Here is a 19463-nt window from a genome sequence, read left to right as displayed (position 1 = left end):
AAAACGACAACGTTTTAGCGCTTCACTGTCCTTCAAAATGTAGCTACAATGATAAAGAAAGGCTAAGCAGCCACTGAAGAGAGTCTGTCTGTATTCCTGCCTTCGTGGGTTATGAAAGATAAGACGGAGAGAGACCAAAAACAACATAGAAATTACACACAGAACACACACTTCTGGAAATTCCGATGTTAATCTATGAATGAATGAGAAGAAAAAATGAAGACAGCAACTTTGAACCAAATAGAAGTGTTACCCCATTTTCAAAAACCCTCTTGCTATCCTTCTAAAACCCTTAAACCCCACTCTTTATTTTCCAAAAATCAAGTATTTTTCACTCCAAAGTTGCAATTTTTAAAGCCCCAGATTAAACCCTTTTGCTTTAGCCCCAGAAAGCTCAGAATCAAGGCTTTCAATGCTTCTTCTTCTTCTTCTTCTGCATCTCAGGGCTCCAGTTCAGATGAAAATGAATCAGCTGAGCAGCTTTTTGAGGTTTGTATATTGATTTTTAGTATCAAAAGTTTGTATGGCTTTCTTCTTGCGTTTTGAAATCATGGTGCTTTTCGTTTTTTTTTTTTTTTTTGAATTTTAGGTAGTAAAAGAATGAAAAGTCAGTGGCTTTTAAAGAATTATCTAGTTCCAATTGGGTAATACTAATAACATTCGGGTTATCTTTTTTTTTAGGTCCTTGTTCTTGCTTGGAAAATTCGGGAAACGTGTTAATAACGTTTTGTTATTGATTTATTTGGTCATCAAAAAAATAATAAACTCCTTTTGTACTCAAATGTTGCGGAAGCAAGAAAATAAAAGTAAAATTTGATTTTGTAGATGCCTTCTTAGTCTCCTTTTCTATAAGAGTTCAGTTGTTTATGATGTAAGTGAATTAATGGGATTTCAGAAATTGAAAGAATCGGAGAGAGAACGTGTAAATAAGCTGGAGGAGTTTGAGAGGAAGGCAAATGTTCAGTTGGAGAGGCAGCTGGTAATGGCTTCTGATTGGAGCAGGGCATTGCTGACAATGCGGGGAAAGGTGAAGGGAACTGAATGGGATCCTGTGAATTCTCATAGGATAGACTATAGTGAGTTCCAGAGGCTTCTGAATTCAAACAATGTACAGTTTATGGAGTACTCAAACTATGGACAGACGGTTTCAGGTACTACAGATTCTTCTTATTTGGTTATATGCTGGGTTAGTGCTGAATAATTTTTTGTATAGTCATGTTAGTGTATACTGTTAGCTTGATCCTCGGTGGAATGGAAAAGGATCATTTGCTCTTGATTTGGGGTTTGGCTGACAAAATTGGTTTTAACATACTTCATGAAGTTCTCAAATTTATAGTGGAATTCTGAAAGTTAATTGCCGAAATAAGTTGTCTGCCTAAATGAGCAGAGAAGGGTGAAGTTTTAAACTTAATGTTTGATAAATTTGACTTCAGATACCTCTATTATAGGTGCTGGTGAGTGATGCTTGTCTGTTGAAAGTTCAGACATATGGTGATGAAAGGAAAACTCAATGTCGGGTTTACTGTCAAAAAGTGGAAGCCTCTACGTCATGTAACCGGTTTTAGTAACCTTTTCTACAAGTTCTTGACATTTTGACTTTTAAGCATAGGGTGTTTGTGCGAGTAAATGTACATTGTTTCATCATTTCTTAAGATCTGAGTGAATATACATTTGTGCATGTGTATGTGTTGGTGTGTGGATGTGTGGTTCTGTATGACATTAATGGAGCACAAACTAAGTAAATGAGGCCTAGCGTGCACAGATAAATGAATTCATTTTCAATACATGGATATGTTGAATTTTTATGTGCATAAAGCTTCTAATATTTCCTTATTCTGTCATGTTGGCATGTGTCTGTTCTCCCAGATGTGCATACATACATAGGTCACTATGGTTCTTCCCAGTTCACCTTTTAATCCATCTTGGATCTAAAAGAGGCAGGTTTTTGGTTGGATGTGACCTGTTGTGTCAATGAAATTGTGCTGCATGGAAATGAATACCTCAAAGAAGGAATACAGGTTCTCCATGCATGATTGTGATTTGTGAGAAATGGGCATAAATATGTTAATGAAACTACATTTAAAAGCATGTTAATGTCATGCAGATGTGCATATGACATTATCTGCATGTTTGAGTGTATGCATATATATGTAGAGAGAGTCAGGGGTTTATATTAGGAATCTCTTAAAGAGCATTTTTAGCAAAGGGATGCTAAATCAGGTTTTATTGTGAAACTCCGAAAACAATCTGTCTTATCAGCAGAAAGCTGTAAAAAAGCATTGTTTACATAGATATGGTACATCATTCCTTCTTTGAATAGATTCAGCGAAGTTTATATCCCGTTAAATTATTCAGAAGATAAATAATTCATGAATGTAGTCGTGCTCGGTTTGCAATTTACATGCATAACTTTAATCTAGTAAGAAACAACAGATTACAGTCTTGTTTATTTGATTATTCTGGGTGGACTGTTGTTTTTGTAGCAGTGCATTGCAAAATTCAATACATCTGCTTTACATTCCAAAACTGTTTAAATAATCAATACATGTAACATAACTTTGGCTTGGTTTGATTACCTGTTTGAAGTAGAAAACATTTCTTCTGATACTGAACCAAGATGATATAGGCTAGCACAATTTGATAGAATCTGCCAGGTAGAACAAAGAAGGAAGAAAGAAAGGAGTAGGTAGAGTTTTGAAGAAAGACAAATCTATGCAACTGCTCAAAGTTGTTATGTTTGAATAATTTATTGTTTGGGTGGTATATAGCTCACCTTCATAAGTGAAAATTAAATAAATACTCATATAATTATTTAGAATTGTGAATAGAAGCCATCTAGATCGGTTTCACCAATTGTTGCTGCTTAAAAGCTATCCCCACCTGAAAAAAAAAAAAATTTATGAAGAGCTTGAACTTACTGATATAGGCTATGTGGATAATGTTACAGATATTCATTGAAATCTAGTAAATCTGTTGTGAGGGCTGGAAATGAGACTGAGTTTCAAACATTGACATGGGAGAGGAATTCCATCCAATTTTGTACCTATTTCTTAATTTCTCATTGATGACTAGAAGTACTGGTGATATTAGAACCCACAGAATTCCTAGAGTTTTGCTTGTCTTTATTATGCAATTGAGTGATATTGCTCGTTTTGTGGTATTCAAAAAGGTTGGATCTGCATCCAAATGTTGCAACATGTCTGATTTTTATACCTTTGGTTTCCACATGAACCAGTTGATTGGTTATGTCACCGATTACCTAGAATCGATTTTGGAAAATATTAGCAAGTTAAATCAAGTTCCCTATGTTTCCTCCTTATCTGTTTTTGGTATCAAAATTTTCTGGGATCATATACAATTAATTTACCTGTTGTCCTATGTCATTTTTGGTATTGTGTAGGGTTGGATCTTCATCTTACAATTGCAACCTATCTAATTTTAAACTTTGTGGTTTTCATTTGAAATATTCAATTGATGCTGGCCTTTCTTTCTTTATTTCATCAATCAACCAGATTCATCTTTAGAAATCATAGGTTAAATTAAGTTCCTCTGTTGTCTCCTTATTTTCTGAATCTCATTATATTTCTTTCTCTTGCCTTTTATATTTAGTGATTTTACCATACTACAAAGATGGCAAAAGGGAAGGTTCTGCAGGGAATATGAACAACATTGTTTTCCGGCGCCATGTGGTCAATCGTATGCCTATTGATTGTTGGAATGATGTTTGGCAGAAGTTACATCAACAACTTATAAATGTTGATGTGTACAATGTTAATACAGTTCCAGCAGAAGTTTATTCAACTGTTGCAACCGCAGTTGTGTGGTCTATGCGCCTTGCTTTTGCAATTGTATTATATCTCTGGATTGATAACATGATGAGACCTATTTATGCAAAACTCATACCATGTGATCTCGGAGAGCCCCCAAAGAAGAAAAGACAGCCACTGAAACAGCGTGCCCTTGGATCATTGGGCAAGAGTAGGTAGGTGGGTAGCTTTTATTTGTCAGTTGATAGAACTTATTATGTCCATGCAGTCTATTTTCATGTACTTTGTAATGTATTCTTTGATAATCCAAGTATGCCTTGTCCATTCTTCACAAGAAGCTTGGATATGCGGTCTCTCTCTTTTTTTGTTACTATACAATCATCCATGTTAATTGTCATGATTTAATGCTTTGGGTAATATATATATATATATATAATTTTTATGTGGATCTGTGTATTGAGTTCAAGTTGCTTGAGTATCTTGTTGCTGCAATTAATTTTACATATAGTGACAATCCATGCCGTTTGGTTTAGAGTTTCTTAAGGAACAGTCCTTCCTTCGGAATAATTCTTAAATAGTGAAATTCATTTCTTCTATTCTATTATCAAGAGAAGTTTGTGTCACCTTTCCATTGCAGTTCTTACACATAATTTTTTTAGTTTCCTAGGGATGGGAAGTGTTTTCATGAAGTGTTTGATTCTCATACCTGACGTAGTTGTATATTGCTTGCTTCCTTTGTGCTAGTGTTCCCAATTCTATAAAGCCCAAATGTCTGTGCCTGGGTCCTACTTTCAGTTTTCATTATGGTTGCTTATTCATAATGAGCATGCAGCATCTATGGCTAGGTAATCATTTTCAAGGACAAGTTTCCTTTGTTTTTATCCTACCCTCCTGCTAAACTATATCAAAAGAGGTAGGGAAACATATGAGCTGTTGTACTTGTTCTCAATGTTGGAAATGATGTTATGATCTCATTGGATACTTAGTTTTGCGATGATGTAGTAGATCTAACCTTTTGACCTGGCTTTGTACTAGGGCTAAATTTATATCAGCAGAGGAAAAAACTGGTATTACATTTGATGATTTTGCTGGGCAAGAATACATTAAGAGAGAGCTACAAGAGATTGTAAGCATTTTAAAGAATGAAGAAGAATTCCAAGATAAAGGCATCTATTGTCCAAAAGGTGTACTTCTCCATGGCCCCCCTGGAACTGGGAAAACTCTTCTTGCAAAAGCTATAGCTGGTGAAGCAGGTCTTCCATTTTTTGCAGCTAATGGGACTGACTTTGTGGAGGTAAACGATGTTCTATTTCTCTTGTGCTCTAAAATCTTCTTTCGCCAACTATAGGTAAAACAATTCAAGGAAGTTTGGACAAGAAATTGCAATTTGATATGTAAGCTGTAGTAATTTTGACAGGGTATTAATGTGGAAATGATATCGACAATATGAGGTGGATATTCTTTTGATATTACCCTTGAAAGTTCTATATCTATTAATTCTCATATCAACGGAATAAACTATATAATCTGATACATGGTACAGATGGTAATTTAATGATTTCCTCCACTTTGGTTTCTTACATGCATTTTAAATGTGTGTCAAACTTTTGATGTGATAAATGTGCTTCTGAATATTGAGCGTTATATTGCCGATAATAAAACTTTTGAGGAGTCAGAATCTTGTGCTAGAGTATGGAGATTTGTGACTAAATTCCACATTAAGGGTGGTATTTAAAAGCATAATATGAGGATGAGACATGGTTCTTCTTGTGTTATTTTTGCATGTTTAGAGTTGAATGTCCTTGTTAATAAGCAACCACTCAATTCTGTGTTTTAATCAAGTGAGGATTAGCTCAAGTAATTTCAACTTCTTATGCATGTAGCCATTATGAACAAGAGCTTGAGACACTAGGATACTTTTAAGTTAAGATCATCTGCTTTCCAGATGTTTGTAGGAGTGGCTGCATCTCGTGTGAAGGACCTTTTCGCTAGTGCGAGGTCATTTGCCCCATCAATCATCTTTATTGATGAAATCGATGCAATTGGCAGCAAACGTGGTGGCCCTGATATTGGTGGGGTAAGTTATTTTGGAGTTAACAAGGCATATATGCTTTTAGCATAAGCAACTCAGTTTCTGGAAATGTTAAATTTCCATTTTTCTTCTGCTTGTGGCTCTTATTGAATACTGCATTATTCATCTATTGGGTGTTGAACTTTATGAACTACTACTACTGCAAATTTGCTATTTTTGAGGTACTTATGTTGGAGGGTGATTATTGACTACTTAATCATATTCTGAAGCGCTTCTTCTGAGGTACCCTCTTATTGATGCAATTACATTGAGGACACGTGCTGTTTAAGTTTTTGTCAAATAGTAGAAAATTTTCCCTATTCTCCAACAGCAAGATGCTCCCCTGGAGCAGATAGTCACAGGAATTGAGCTATCATAGATAGGAACATTTAGCATAGAGATTTGTATTATCTTCCAGCATAAGCCATATTTCTGATTTTCCTTCCTTTTAAGTGTATGCATATCCAAGGGCATAAAAAGTTGATTTGTTGACGAGTCAAATGTAAATTATACTCAAACTTTTCGGGATTGGAGCTTTCTATGAATAGTAAAGAAAGAGAGTAAATAAACTCTTAAACCTACTAAAATGCCCATTTATCGGGCTGCCCAAAACTGGTACAAAGCAAAGCATTTATGCTGCCCGAATTGTGACTGCCATCAAGTCAATAGGGTGGACCCCATACATTTATTTAAAGGTACCATCTCACTTGTTGTTGTGTGCTGCACACACAAAGCCAGTTGGTGCATACTGGTGACGCACTGCTTTAATGCATGCATAGTTTTTGATAAATTTTGTTGGACCCACACATATAATTGTAGTAGCTTTGATGATAAAAATGGAAGGAGGAGAAAATTTCACTTGCTATTTTTGGTAGCATGACATAATTTTGGGACAGATCAAAAAGGAAAGTATGATACTTTCAGTGGGACGAAGGGAGTAGCTGCTATACCTATTTTTTTAACTTAATAAAACGATTTACAGCATTAGCCTATGCTGGCCCTCTTATTGCTAGAACTGTTGCAAACTATATCTGTCATCTATTACTAAGTAGTTCTTTTCTTTTAGTACAATCATTATGGCTTTCACTCATTCTGCTACTCAACAAATCATAGTCATCCTTCCTGGCATTGGGACCTTATCTGGTGATTTTCCTATGAAACTAATAAATAATTTGAAATTGGAACTAGTTTCCAAAATTGTTGCCAGACTGAAAAGTTGATAGTGATTTTTTTACAAAATAAGTGAAGCAACATTTTCCATCATATCAATATGCGAACATCCAAAAATGCTCTTGGTGTCCCATATGCTTAAGGTTCACATTATAGGCTTCATACCTTACCACCCCTCACTGATCTCAGATGCAACCAAAAAGCACTGAAGGAAAACCTAATTCAGTCATGATCTCTGAAGAACTCTGGTGGCTCATAATTTATTTATTATTTTAATCTGTGCATATCTTTGCATTTACACATTACTCTGTTGACTGTTTCTTCTTTCCTTTTTTCCTTCCTTTTTAATTGTCTGATGACTTTTGACCTTGATTTCTGTGCTACATGATGAAAAAAGTTGGAATTCCGTGAAACATTAAGTAATAAGGAACTCAACAAAATCCTTGCAGATGAAAACTTTGAAAACCAAGTCCTTGAATTGGGGTAAACTTCTGTCATCTATTACAATGGTTTTAATTTAAATTTGATTTTACTTTGACTATCAGTTACCCGTAATTAAAATACGATTGAACTGGTGTGCTATACTATTTTTTAGCTGCAGTTTTAAGAGGTAAGTTGTCATTCTTATGAAGTGAGTGATGCATTATATGGTTGAATTGAGTATTATTTTGTGGATTTACTTTCACTTATAAAAGCTTAACCATTGGAGTATTTATTTGAATGGGGAGTGAAAAATAAGTGCATCAACTAACAATCTGATTACCATCAAATTGTGGTAGAGGAACATGTTTGGATTTGGTTATATGATTGCTTTTATATTCTCAAAATTGTTTTCCTGAGTTTTCCAAGAGCTGATAAGAGAGGATGGAAGCTGATAAGAGTACATGATTGATGTGATCTCAAACATTATTTGCTATACCAGGGTGGTGCAGAGAGGGAACAAGGATTGCTTCAGATACTTACTGAAATGGATGGTTTTAAAGTGTCAACATCACAGGTTTGCTTATATCTGGTTTGGATGCCTGTGTTCTAAACAAATAATCAAAGTCTCTATGTAGTTTAAAGATTTAGAGGTTACTTCTTTAAGATGTGGAAGTTTCAAGCTGATTTCAAGAATAGATGCTTAATGTGTTAGTCAAATTTGGATGTCTCAGGTGCTAGTTATTGGTGCAACAAATAGACTAGATATCTTGGATCCTGCTCTCTTGAGGAAAGGCCGTTTTGACAAGATTATAAGAGTTGGCTTGCCATCAAAAGATGGTAGGTTGGCCATATTAAAGGTATGCTTCCGTAATGCTTTTTATTCTTCACGTTCTGAAGCTCCTGCTGAATATTTTCATAGACGGTTCAAAGAAGAGAATCGATCTTTGTTTTGTAATATTGTCATCAAATATGATGCAGGTGCATGCGCGAAACAAGTATTTTCGTTCTGAAGAGGAGAAAGAAACTCTGTTGAAGGAAATAGCTGAGCTCACTGACGATTTTACTGGGGCGGAACTGCAAAATATACTGTATGCTTTGCCTATACTCTATATTTCGGTCTTGTTTATAATAAGGTACTTGACTCTGATTCACTGGACAGGAATGAAGCTGGGATTTTGACTACTAGAAAGGACATGGACTATATAGGGCGTGATGAACTTCTGGAGGCATTGAAAAGAGTAAGTTTCAATGTTATAAGATGCTGGAGAACTGTTTTATATATATCATAGATATATTGGCACAAAATTACATAATGTTGCCAATGTATTGCAGCAAAAGGGCACATTTGAAACTGGCCAAGAAGATAGCACAGAAGTTCCTAAGGAATTGAAACTAAGATTGGCATATCGAGAAGCTGCTGTTGCTGTTCTTGCTTGCTCCTTCCCAGATCCTTATCGGCCTTTCACCGAGGTTTTTTAGTATATGTTTATAAGTTGTCATTCTTCTTGCAGAGCTGGGATGATAAACTTAAACTATTTGTTTGATATTTGTAGACAGATATAAATTCTATCCGTAGTCGACCGAATATGCACTATGTGGAAACCCCAGGCAGGGTTTTTAAAAGAAAAGGAGATTACGTGAACTCCATAGTGCGTGCATGTGCTCGTGAGTGACAAAGTTTCTTTCTTTAATGCCTATGTCTTCTTTTTGTGTAGTTATATATCTATGTTTCTTATGCCACAAGTCAATGGATATTCAGATGATTGTAGTTTTGCTGCAATTGGGCTCTCCACTGATGTCTTTGTGATTTAAGCAGTAGCAAAATCATCTATGTCTCTTAGGACCGTAGCACATCCTATGCTTTTGGCTTGCGGTTGCGGTCCCTGTTAATTTTCTTCTTCTGTCTAAGGTGTAGGAAGTCACATGGGTAATTGTCTTGGCACTGTCTTGTTTTGTCTATAGGACTATAATAGGATTTAGTCTCTCTGTGTCTCACTGCAATTCTTTTTAGTGGTGCTTCTGTATGGATATAATTCTTTTGTAGAACCAATCATGTTAAAGTTGAATGATAGCAAACCCCAACATTTCATCCTCCCCTCCTCAAAAAAAAAAAAAAAAGAAATAAAATAAATTGAGCAGGTTTTATCTTGATGATTACTTTTTGCGATGGGTATCTGTGCCCTTCTTTACATCCCTTTGTTTTAGTTTACTTGTTTTTTACTCAATATGTCTGTTAGCCCTCCTTAAGGGGTTCTATATTTAAGTTGCTTGTGACATACCACCGGACTATAGGACTAGAGTATTTGATGAGCATAAAGGTAAAACTCTATATAATAGAAAGTCGTAAAGCTTTAATGGACTTTCTTGCTGATTCTGATGTTGATACAGTGTTCATGATCTCCATAAGGTTTCTTTAGTCCTCAAAATTGGTGAAGGCAGACAGAAAAATAGCATGTGATTTGCTAATGGCATACTTTTGCAGCTAGAGTTATTGAGGAAGAGATGTTTGGAGTAGACAATCTTTGTTGGATTTCTGCCAAGTCAACTGTAGAAGCTTCGAGGCTTTCAGAATTTCTGATTCTGCAGACTGGAATGACTGCTTTTGGGAAGGCTTACTACAGATACCAGAATGATCTTGTGCCTAATGTAAAGCATATGAATAGTGTCTCAATAAATTTTGATTACCAATTATTCCACTCATGTTATTATTTGCATTAGATATAGATACTTTGTGGTATTAAGTATGCCAAGCTTCATTTCCAGCTTGCTGCCAAACTTGAAGCACTTAGAGAAGAGTACATGCGCTTTGCCGTAGAGTCATGCTCATCTGTGCTAAGAGAAAACCATTTTGCTGTTGAAAGTATAACAGGTTTGTATTAATCTTTCATGTCAAGTCTTCTTTCTCAGATTACACTTCTTTAGATGTGAAGATTGTAACTGCTACCAACGGTTGTAGCCGCTCACTGCTGTTCCACTTCAACCTTCTGTCTTGAGCAGATATTTTACTTGAGAAAGGAGAGATAAAAGCTGATGAAATATGGAGAATATACAAAAGCTCTCCACGCATACCTCAGGTAATTTGTCAAATTTGAATGTTTACGGCTTCCTTCTTTTATCGTCTTCTATTACTCTTAAAGATTTTGTCTGAGAATTGGTTTTGCATGATCCTTTTTCTGGGTATTAGGTAATATATTAGCACTGTTTGTGGCAATAGATTTAGAAAACATTGATGAAGTGAGAAACTGAATGCTGTTGGTGTCATTTATAAGCCAACTAGTACTCATTCGACCACAATCTTTTAGGTTTCAAAGTGATAAGGTAGTCCTCACTGATCTGACTTTTGGTGTGGAGATAATTGGGTTGAGTTGGCCCAACCGTTACCACAGCTAGTTACTGAGCTGCTGGCTATTTTGCTCGTTTCACTTCTTACATGTAGTTGGATCCTGGCAAATTCTTTCCAGTTATTTGCAGATGCAATGCATATCTGATTGTCAAATTGGCCTTTTTCTTTAGATCATGAATGCAGGATTAGGGAAGGATTTGAATGCAGGGCTTTTTTATAGACGTGTTTGGCTGGCAGGCAATTTTAAATTAATGCAAAAATGATGATGGTTTCAATCCCAAATATGTCCCCCCCGGGTGGGGGGGGGGGGTGTTATCTGAGATCATCTTAGTTTGAAACCACGACTTTTTCTGGTTGCAGACAGCAGAAACATTTAAATTAATAGGAACCTTTATTTGCAATCTAAAAACATGTCGAATTTACTGAAGTGCACAGGCATAGTGAATAGGATGACTGTCACTGTGAATAACCTCATTTATCACCATATGCAGTAAATATCCAAGCCAAGAACACTGGTAAGGATATCATGATTGCTGAAGTACATAATACGGTTTGCTGTCTTCCGTCTTTTTAGTTAACAATCATGATGAAATGATTTAAATGTTGGGCACTGTTAACAGGTATTTTGGGAGGAAAACATCTAGTCACAGTATTATGAGTGACTAACTAGTATTTATAGGAGTACAAATCTAACCAACTATTTATAAGAATACCCTTACTAATTTATTATCTACAAGAATACTGATATTCTTCTAACACTCCACCTCAAGTTGGAGCATATATATCATAAGCACCTAACTTGTTACTAATGTATTTCACCCTAGAACCCCCTAGACTTTTGGTAAATAAATCAGCCAATTGATCTACAGACGGTACATGAGATGTCTTGATGACTCCGTCAAGCAATTTCTCTCGAATGAAGTGACAATCAATTTCAATATGTTTTGTCCTTTCATGAAACACTAGATTAGACGCAATATGGACAGCAGCCTGATTATCGCACATTAAATTCATAGACTGTTTATGCTCAAACCCAATTTCAAGTAACATACTCTTCAACCAAACCAACTCACACACAGTGTGAGCCATAGCGCGGTATTCAGATTTTGCACTTGATCTGGAGACAACTGTTTGCTTCTTACTTTTCCACGACACTAAATTACCACCAACAAACACACAATATCCTGTGGTCGATTCGATCTGAGGCAGAATCAGCCCAATCTGCATCACTATATCTTTCAATATCAGTGTGTCCATGATTTTGATACAGCAACCCTTTTCCAGGAGTACTCTTAAGATACCTGAGAATCCGTATAACAGCATCCCAATGACTAGTACGAGGGGTATCAAGAAATTGACTCGCAACACACTGCAAATGAAATGTCAGGTCTCGTTACAGTGAGATAATTTAATTTACCCACAAGTCTTCGATATTGCCTAGGATCATCAAGTAATGCACCTTGATCTCCTACTAATTTCACATTGGGATCCATAGGAGTATCCACAGGTCGGCAACCTAACATCTCAACTTCATTCAACATATCGAGTACATATTTCCTTTGACATAAATAAATCCTATATTTAGACCGAACTACCTCAATACCCAGAAAATACTGTAGATGACCTAAATCCTTTGTCTGAAAGTTTGCCTGCAGATTGGATTTAAGTTTCTGGATCCCCACAACATCATCACCTGTAATCACAATATCATCCACATAAACAACTAATAAAATTTTACCAGCATTAGAATGCCGATAAAATACAGAGTGATCTACTTCACATCTTGTCAGACCGAACTCCATGACAACACTACTAAACTGGCCAAACCAAGCCCTCGAAAACTGTTTCAATCCATATAAGGATTTTTTCAAACGACAAACCAACCGTGGATTTTTCCCCTGAACAACAAATCCAGGAGGTTGTTCCACATATATCTCTTCTTCCAAATCTCCATGCAGAAATGCATTTTTCACATCCAACTGATGCAATGGCCAATTATAAGTTGCTGCCAAAGAGATAAGAAGACGAACAGAGGTTATCTTTGCAACAGGAGAAAATGTTTCGAAGTAGTCGATTCCATACACCTGAGCAAATCCTTTAGCTACTAGACGAGCCTTCAATCTATCAATAAAACCATTAGGTTGTACTTTTATAGTGTACACCCATTTACAACCAACAACCGGCTTACCGGAAGGAAGAGGAACAAGATTTCAAGTACCATTTTTCTCCAAAGCAAGCATCTCTTCTTGCATAGCTAATCTCCAACCAGGATCATTGAAAGCATGGGTAATAGACTTAGGAATGGATACAGAATCAAGGGAAGCAACAAAAGAAAAATATGACAGAGAGAGACGAGAATAAGAGACAAAATTAGAAATAGGATGAGAAGTACAATGTCTCTTACCTTTACGTAAAGCAATAGAAAAATCTGACTCACAGGAGGGCGTCATACCTAGATTTGAAGATTGAGAGTTAATTGGTGAAGTGCGTAGCATATCAAGAGCTTTCTCAACCATGGAACGACGAGAATAAACTTGAAGATTAGGACGAGATAATCGAGTTGTGGAATCTGGTGAACTAGATAACTCAGGTAATAAAGATGAAGGGACTGGCAAAACAAGAGAAGGAAAAGGGGAACACTGGTCTAACTCATAAAACATACCTTGCTTCATAAAATAAGGAGTGAATTCAAAGAAAGTAACATCAGCACAAGTGAAAAAACGATTTAAAACTTGACTGTAACATCTATACCCCTTTTGTGCTCGTGCGTATACTAAGAAAATACACTTAATGGCACGAAAATCTAATTTATCTACCTTTGGAGCAAGCTGATGAACAAAACACACACACCTAAAAATACGAGGAGGTAATTTAAATATAGGGTCATGAGGAAAAGAATGGAGTGAGGTAATTGGCCTCCAAGAATATTGGAGGGCATGCGATTAATTAAATAACATGCAGTTAAAACTGCATCACTCCAAAATTGTTTGGGCACATTCATGTGCTACAAAAGTGTCCGAGCAATTTCGATTAAATGTCCAATTTTTCTTTCAGCAACTCTATTCTGTTGTGGAGTGTGAGGACAAGAGGACTGATGAAGAATATCGGATTTAGTCATAAAGGTATCAAAAGGAGTGGAAAAATATTCTTTCGCATTATCACTGCGAAGTATACATACAGGCACACCAAATTGATTCTTTATTTCTGTAACAAATGCATAAAAAATGGAATATAGTTTTGAACGATTCTTCATTAAATAAAGCCATTTAACTCTGGAAAAATCATCAACAAAGATTACAAAATATTTAAAACCTAATTTTGAAGTGACTCGACTAGGACCCCAAACATCAGAATGAACTAACAAAAAGGGTTCCGAAACCCGTTTATTGACTCTAGGGGCAAAAGAAACACGATGATGCTTTCCTAATTGACAAGACTCGCATTTTAATGAAGACAACTGACTCAAGGTAGGAACCAACTTCTTCAAATTTTGTAGAGACGGATGACCCAAACGACAGTGAATTTCAAGAGGAGAAACAGTAGCAGGGCACACAATCGGACCATTAGAGTTGAGAAAATAAAGACCATTATGCTCATGTCCTCCACCAATCGTCCTCTTTGTCTTCAAATCCTGAATTGACAACAAAATTAGGAGAAAAAGTAACTGAACACTGTAGAAATTTAGCAAGCTTACTAACGGACATTAGATTAAAAGGCAAATTGGGTACGTAAAGAACAGAAGGCAGCGGAAGAGATGAGTTAATTTCTACAGTGCCTAGTCCTTTAACTTTAGTTGTAGATTCATCAGCTAAAGTAACATGAGGGAAGGAAGTAGACTTTTGAAAATTAGAAAAATTTTTAGAGGTACCTGATATATGATCAGTAGTTCCGGAATCAATGATCCATGAGTCAAAATTAGATGATGTGGAGAGACAAGCCATAGCATTATCTTTTTGTGCTAAAGAAGTAGAAGGAAGAGATGCGTGATTTGCAATTTGGTACTGCAGAAATTTGACATAATCTTTCTCAGATATGGTAAAAGTCTTCTGGGACCCTTGTGCTGAAGAACTTGATTCAGCTTGGTCAGTGGTAACCGTATTAACAAACCGAGGTGGTTTTCCATTTAAATCCCAACAAGTATCACGAGTGTGATTCTTTAAACCACAATGATTGCATTCACGGGTGTCTCGACCTCCACGACCCCCACGACCTCCTCTACTTCTTCCTCCACGAGAGCCACGTCCAAAATTAAGTTGCTCTATCCGATTGTTGTTAGTAATTAAAGCAGATTTGTCATTAATTAGAGCACCGTCACCCTGTGCGTTGTCCTTAGATGCAGAACGTAAGACCCGAGCATACGCCTCTGCAAAGGATGGTAATTGTTCACCTGCTAAAATTTGAAATTTGATTGGTTCAAATTCTGGCTTGAGACCAGCTAAGAATTTGAGCACAAGCATTTGTTCTCTTTGCCTTTGCATCACCGTAATATCACTTGAGAGAGGCATTATAGCATTTAATTCTTCTGAGACTCGCTTAAGATCAGCAAAGTATTCAGTTACTGTCTTGTTATCTTGTTGCAACTGAAAATACTCCAAAGAAATAGCATACATCCGTGAGAGATTACTGTAATATAATAACCAGACATAATCCCAAACTTCTTTTGTTGTCTCACAATGAGAACACATGTAAGCAATTCGTGGCTCCATAGAATTCCATATTGTTTCAAGAATTTGAGCATCCTCTTGAATCCACATTAGTCTCTTGTTGTCCTCCGTAGGAGAGTCATCTGTCAAATATCGTTGCTTTCCTAAGCCTGTTAGATAAATCTTAACGGCTTTGGACCACTGTTGATAATTGGTGTCATTCAACTTCCAATTTGTGATTTGAGGCATCACCATTGATATAATATTAGTGGACGTCACAGTACCTTTTGATAAACTTTCAGCCATAGCGAATAGCACTTCAAACCAAAGAAAGGGTCAAAACTCGAGACGAACAGTGCCGCGTGAACCATGCGCCGTGAACAGTAACGGCGTGAACAGTACGGTGCGCGTGAACAGTGCCGCGATGAACAGTGCTTTGCTAGATGTTTAATTCTAACCCTAGGACTTTAGCTCTGATACGATGTTAATAGGTATTTTGGGAGGAAAACTAGTATTTATAGGAGTACAAACCTAACCAACTATTTACAAGAATACCCTTACTAATTTATTATCTACAAGAATACTGATATTCTTCTAACAGGCACCAAAATCATGGAACTAAAGGGTACTAGCAGTTGAGTGTTTGATTATATCATTATAGGTGCAAGTGAAGTTCCTTCAGCTATGTATCGGGCACTATGTGCAACAAATGAGTCATTGATGATGATGTATAATTTGGTAGATTTAGCTAAAATGGGTTCAGATGCTTTTTATTATATACTATCTTCAAAAAATCTACTTCCAGTGATGGATATTAGGGAGGTAAGAGTTGGAAATTCATTTTTATATTACATCCATAATCAAACTGTAGCATAAACGTACTAGGTCAAGGTTGAAGTGTTATTCTATGAGATTAGTAATAGTATTCATGCTGTTTATGCTTTCTGTATCAGTTTCATGATCAGTGATTTTAAACTTGGAGATGCTGTGTGATGTTTAACAGGAAACTACTTATGATCTAATCCTAGAATATTTAGCATTACCCCTTTAGCCTCTTTTGTCAAAGGTCTATTCGGGCTATGCATATTCTGACATTATTGGAATTGTGCACTTTAACAAAAAACATGTGGAAGCTGACTAGGAGGTGAAAGGGGAGAGAAATCGTCATGTAGGTGAAATACATGTGATTTACCTCATCATTTTTTAGTATACAAAAGGGTAGGGGAAGCGAGAGCAGAAAGAGTTACTAAAGGAAAACCTTCAATGAATATTATGACCTGCATCCTGTTGTCTTAGATTTGTTTTGAAGTCAAATGAGGGTCAATGTGACCAATTCACTGCTGTTCTTCTTGCAACCTCTCCCATTTGGGCGGGAAAGAGAAGGTGGTCTGTAGGCTTTTGCAATCCATTGGCCCCCTTCCACCAGAAGTAAGCATGTAGTAGTTTCATGACCACGTATTACACTTCTTCTCTTCCACCACCTAATTACTGCAAAAATAGTTCACAGCAGATGTTACTCTATATTTTTTTAAATCTATACCTTTATGTTTAAATGGGAATTGGAATCACTTTTTTGCTTTACTACCTCATGGTAAGTTGGAAAAACAATAATGATATTAAGAGTTCTGTCTGTGCATATCTGCCATCTTAAAATGGTGCCTGAGGCGTAATGTCAGAGAAAATCTAAAGATTGATGATATAGTTGATATTATGGGTTTTACTCCATTTATTTCACAAGGACATGTTAGCCTGCTTTGTGGACAAAGTTGCTTTGGGATGCAGTCTAGAGCTTACTATTAAGATTTTGTTTGGCTTATGTTTCATTGAAGGGTTATATAGTTCAAACCAAGCTATCCATATGAGTTTGCTACTAGTGATATTGGCATGAGATTATATGGTTCCTGTGTTATTCTTACTAGTTGAATTTCTAAATCTTGAGGTCCAGCCAACTGTTAGACCAGTAGATGAGCATGGAGCCCTTATCTACGCAGGACGATGGGGCATCCACGGTGTTTCTCTTCCAGGGAGAGTCACTTTTGCTCCTGGAAATGTTGGATTTTCAACTTTTGGTGCTCCGAGGCCAATGGAGGTTGGTATGGTTACCCTATGTTACCATATAATTAGCCTTTATGGTTAGTGATAGTGTTACGTTATGCTTTTGAAACAGACACAAATCATCAGTGATGAGACGTGGAAATTGATTGATGGAATTTGGGATAGAAGGGTCAATGAAATAAGGGCAGAAGCCTCTATGGAAATCAAAGAAGAAGAAGATAAACAAGAGCCTCAACTTTTAATGGCCAGCCATTTCCTGTAATGTGTGAATCCTTTGGTAAGTTTCTGGACATTTGTATCCGCTAGCTCTGTGGTGCCTGTTTCCCCGCCGAATGTTTGTGGTCAATTGTTCTGGATGTTTTAAATTTCAATTAGGACCATGTGGCTGAAAACACAGTTCATGTCTTATGAAGATGTAATGCCAAAACACAATGTCAACTTTATCTTAACATGTTTCTTATTACTGTTATGTTTTTCTGAAGCCATATGTATGCTGTCAATGTTTCATAACAAACCTCTCTTCTATTGATAACTATCACCTTTTCATTTAATTGGAGGTCTTTTTCCTTGTCTTAAGTTTCAATGGAAATTTACACATTTATTGGCCTAACCAGGAGCTTGATACTTGAGAACCATTCTTATATCAACGTCTATTTTTGTTGGATTTTGCTAGAAAAGTGGAAAAAAATTCTTGGTTATCTGTTTGTTTTTGCACATAGACTTTTAAATTTATAGTCTTTTAGTATCTGTTTCAACTTATGACTGGTTCTTAGAGTTACATTAGAATCCTTTAAAGATTAATGATCTTCACTTTCGATAAACCAAATGGCTTTCTGTATGTTTTCCTTAATTCTCCTTAAGGTAAAATACTATGGTCTCCTTTGAAGCTAGCCAAGAAGTCAGTCAGTAGCCGACCAGGGGTTTTATATGCGACAAGAGATGAGTCCACGTGCATGCAACCATTTCTATCTAGTCCTGATACGCATAGATTTGATCTAGTTTCGTTATCAGTCTCTCCTTTTTTCTTCTCTGATCCTTCAACTTTTCTCTCTTTCCGTAATTGTGGCTGCGTTGTCTAATATAATCTTTAATCTAGTTGTCAGTTATTCTTTTATTCTTATTTTTTATTTCTTGTTTCAATTTTTATTCCTTCTGAAGGGAAATGTCAATTTGGCAACTGCACCTGAACCTCAAGGTAATTTTTCCAGAACTTTAATGTGTAATTTCATTTTACCATATCTATTTGGGGACTTTAATATGCAGGGTATTATCAATCAAGACTGTTAATCAGAACAAAACTGATGTGACAATACCAGGCAGAGTTGGTAGTTGTGACTTTGAGAGCTGAATCGTGCAATATCTGGCAGTCATGGGATTCGATGAGGACTTTGAGAGCTACAGGTGTGCACCTGTTTCACCAAAGAGTTCAGCTTTTGGAAGGAACTGAGCCATGGTGTAGAGATAACCAAGTGAAATAGCACTTGCACTGCTGCTCATAGCTTGTAGAAAGGCCAGACTTGACAGATTCAAATTTTCGGACGGCATTCATTAAAAGTTTTTGCTGACCTATATATGTAGAAAGTGGGAGAAAAATATATCCCCAGAGGTGGCTTGATCTTTATGTTAGAAATATATTAAAATTCAAGTTTGTAGCTTCTTAACTAAACATAGAAGGACGGCTGTCACAATGGGTAGGACTAGCATTGAATTTTCTCTTACCTGACATGAATACCATGCCAATATTATCAATCAAACTTGAGTTAAGGTTGTTATCTTGCTTTGTCAAATATTGACTTATTATTGTCACTGCCATTTCATTTTGAGTATGTACATCGAGTTCCATAGTAGTCTTAATGGCTGATAATGAACCAGCTATACAGGTGCAAGAAAAAAGCAGCGGCAGCAGCAACTACACAGGGACTGAGTGTTTGAATTTGTAATTAGTTACGGATGGAGACAATAGGGCCTCTAATAGTGCTTTAATGTATTTT

General features: G+C 36.4%; 1 protein-coding gene across 6 annotated transcripts; it reads left to right on the top strand.

Moving 5' to 3' along the window:
• The first annotated feature begins 56 nt into the window (after positions 1 to 56).
• LOC113702007 (probable inactive ATP-dependent zinc metalloprotease FTSHI 4, chloroplastic) lies at positions 57 to 19244 on the top strand. 6 transcript variants are annotated; one of them, XM_072059646.1, is made up of 19 exons: positions 57 to 489; positions 896 to 1151; positions 1449 to 1551; positions 3610 to 3982; positions 4803 to 5061; positions 5713 to 5844; positions 7931 to 8005; positions 8163 to 8288; positions 8410 to 8519; positions 8591 to 8669; positions 8764 to 8901; positions 8985 to 9096; positions 9914 to 10077; positions 10195 to 10300; positions 10429 to 10505; positions 17357 to 17506; positions 17585 to 17749; positions 18631 to 18667; positions 18789 to 19244. In XM_072059646.1, the coding sequence occupies exons 2-17, from the start codon at positions 1107 to 1109 to the stop codon at positions 17732 to 17734; spliced, it is 2199 nt and encodes a 732-aa protein (XP_071915747.1). In that variant the 5' UTR covers positions 57 to 489; positions 896 to 1106; the 3' UTR covers positions 17735 to 17749; positions 18631 to 18667; positions 18789 to 19244. The 6 variants fall into 6 exon arrangements, with proteins under 6 accessions (XP_071915747.1, XP_027078738.1, XP_027078736.1 ...); XM_027222937.2 differs by lacking the exon at positions 1449 to 1551 and having other exon boundaries at positions 17363 to 17506; XM_027222935.2 differs by lacking the exon at positions 1449 to 1551.
• Positions 19245 to 19463: the final 219 nt, after the last annotated feature.

The sequence above is a fragment of the Coffea arabica genome, chromosome 7e, assembly GCF_036785885.1.
Source record: "Coffea arabica cultivar ET-39 chromosome 7e, Coffea Arabica ET-39 HiFi, whole genome shotgun sequence".
NCBI classification, from domain to species: domain Eukaryota; kingdom Viridiplantae; phylum Streptophyta; class Magnoliopsida; order Gentianales; family Rubiaceae; genus Coffea; species Coffea arabica.
The sequence above is the reverse complement of the archived record's forward strand: the minus strand, read 5'-3'. Positions and strand labels throughout refer to the sequence as shown.

Coding starts and splice junctions, on each gene's coding strand:
- LOC113702007 (XM_072059644.1), top strand. CDS start 217: ATGAAGACAGCAACTTTGAACCAAATAGAAGTGTTACCCCATTTTCAA. Junction 5,062..5,712: donor ATGGGACTGACTTTGTGGAG/GTAAACGATGTT, acceptor TCTGCTTTCCAG/ATGTTTGTAGGAGTGGCTGC. Junction 5,845..7,930: donor GTGGCCCTGATATTGGTGGG/GTAAGTTATTTT, acceptor TTGCTATACCAG/GGTGGTGCAGAGAGGGAACA.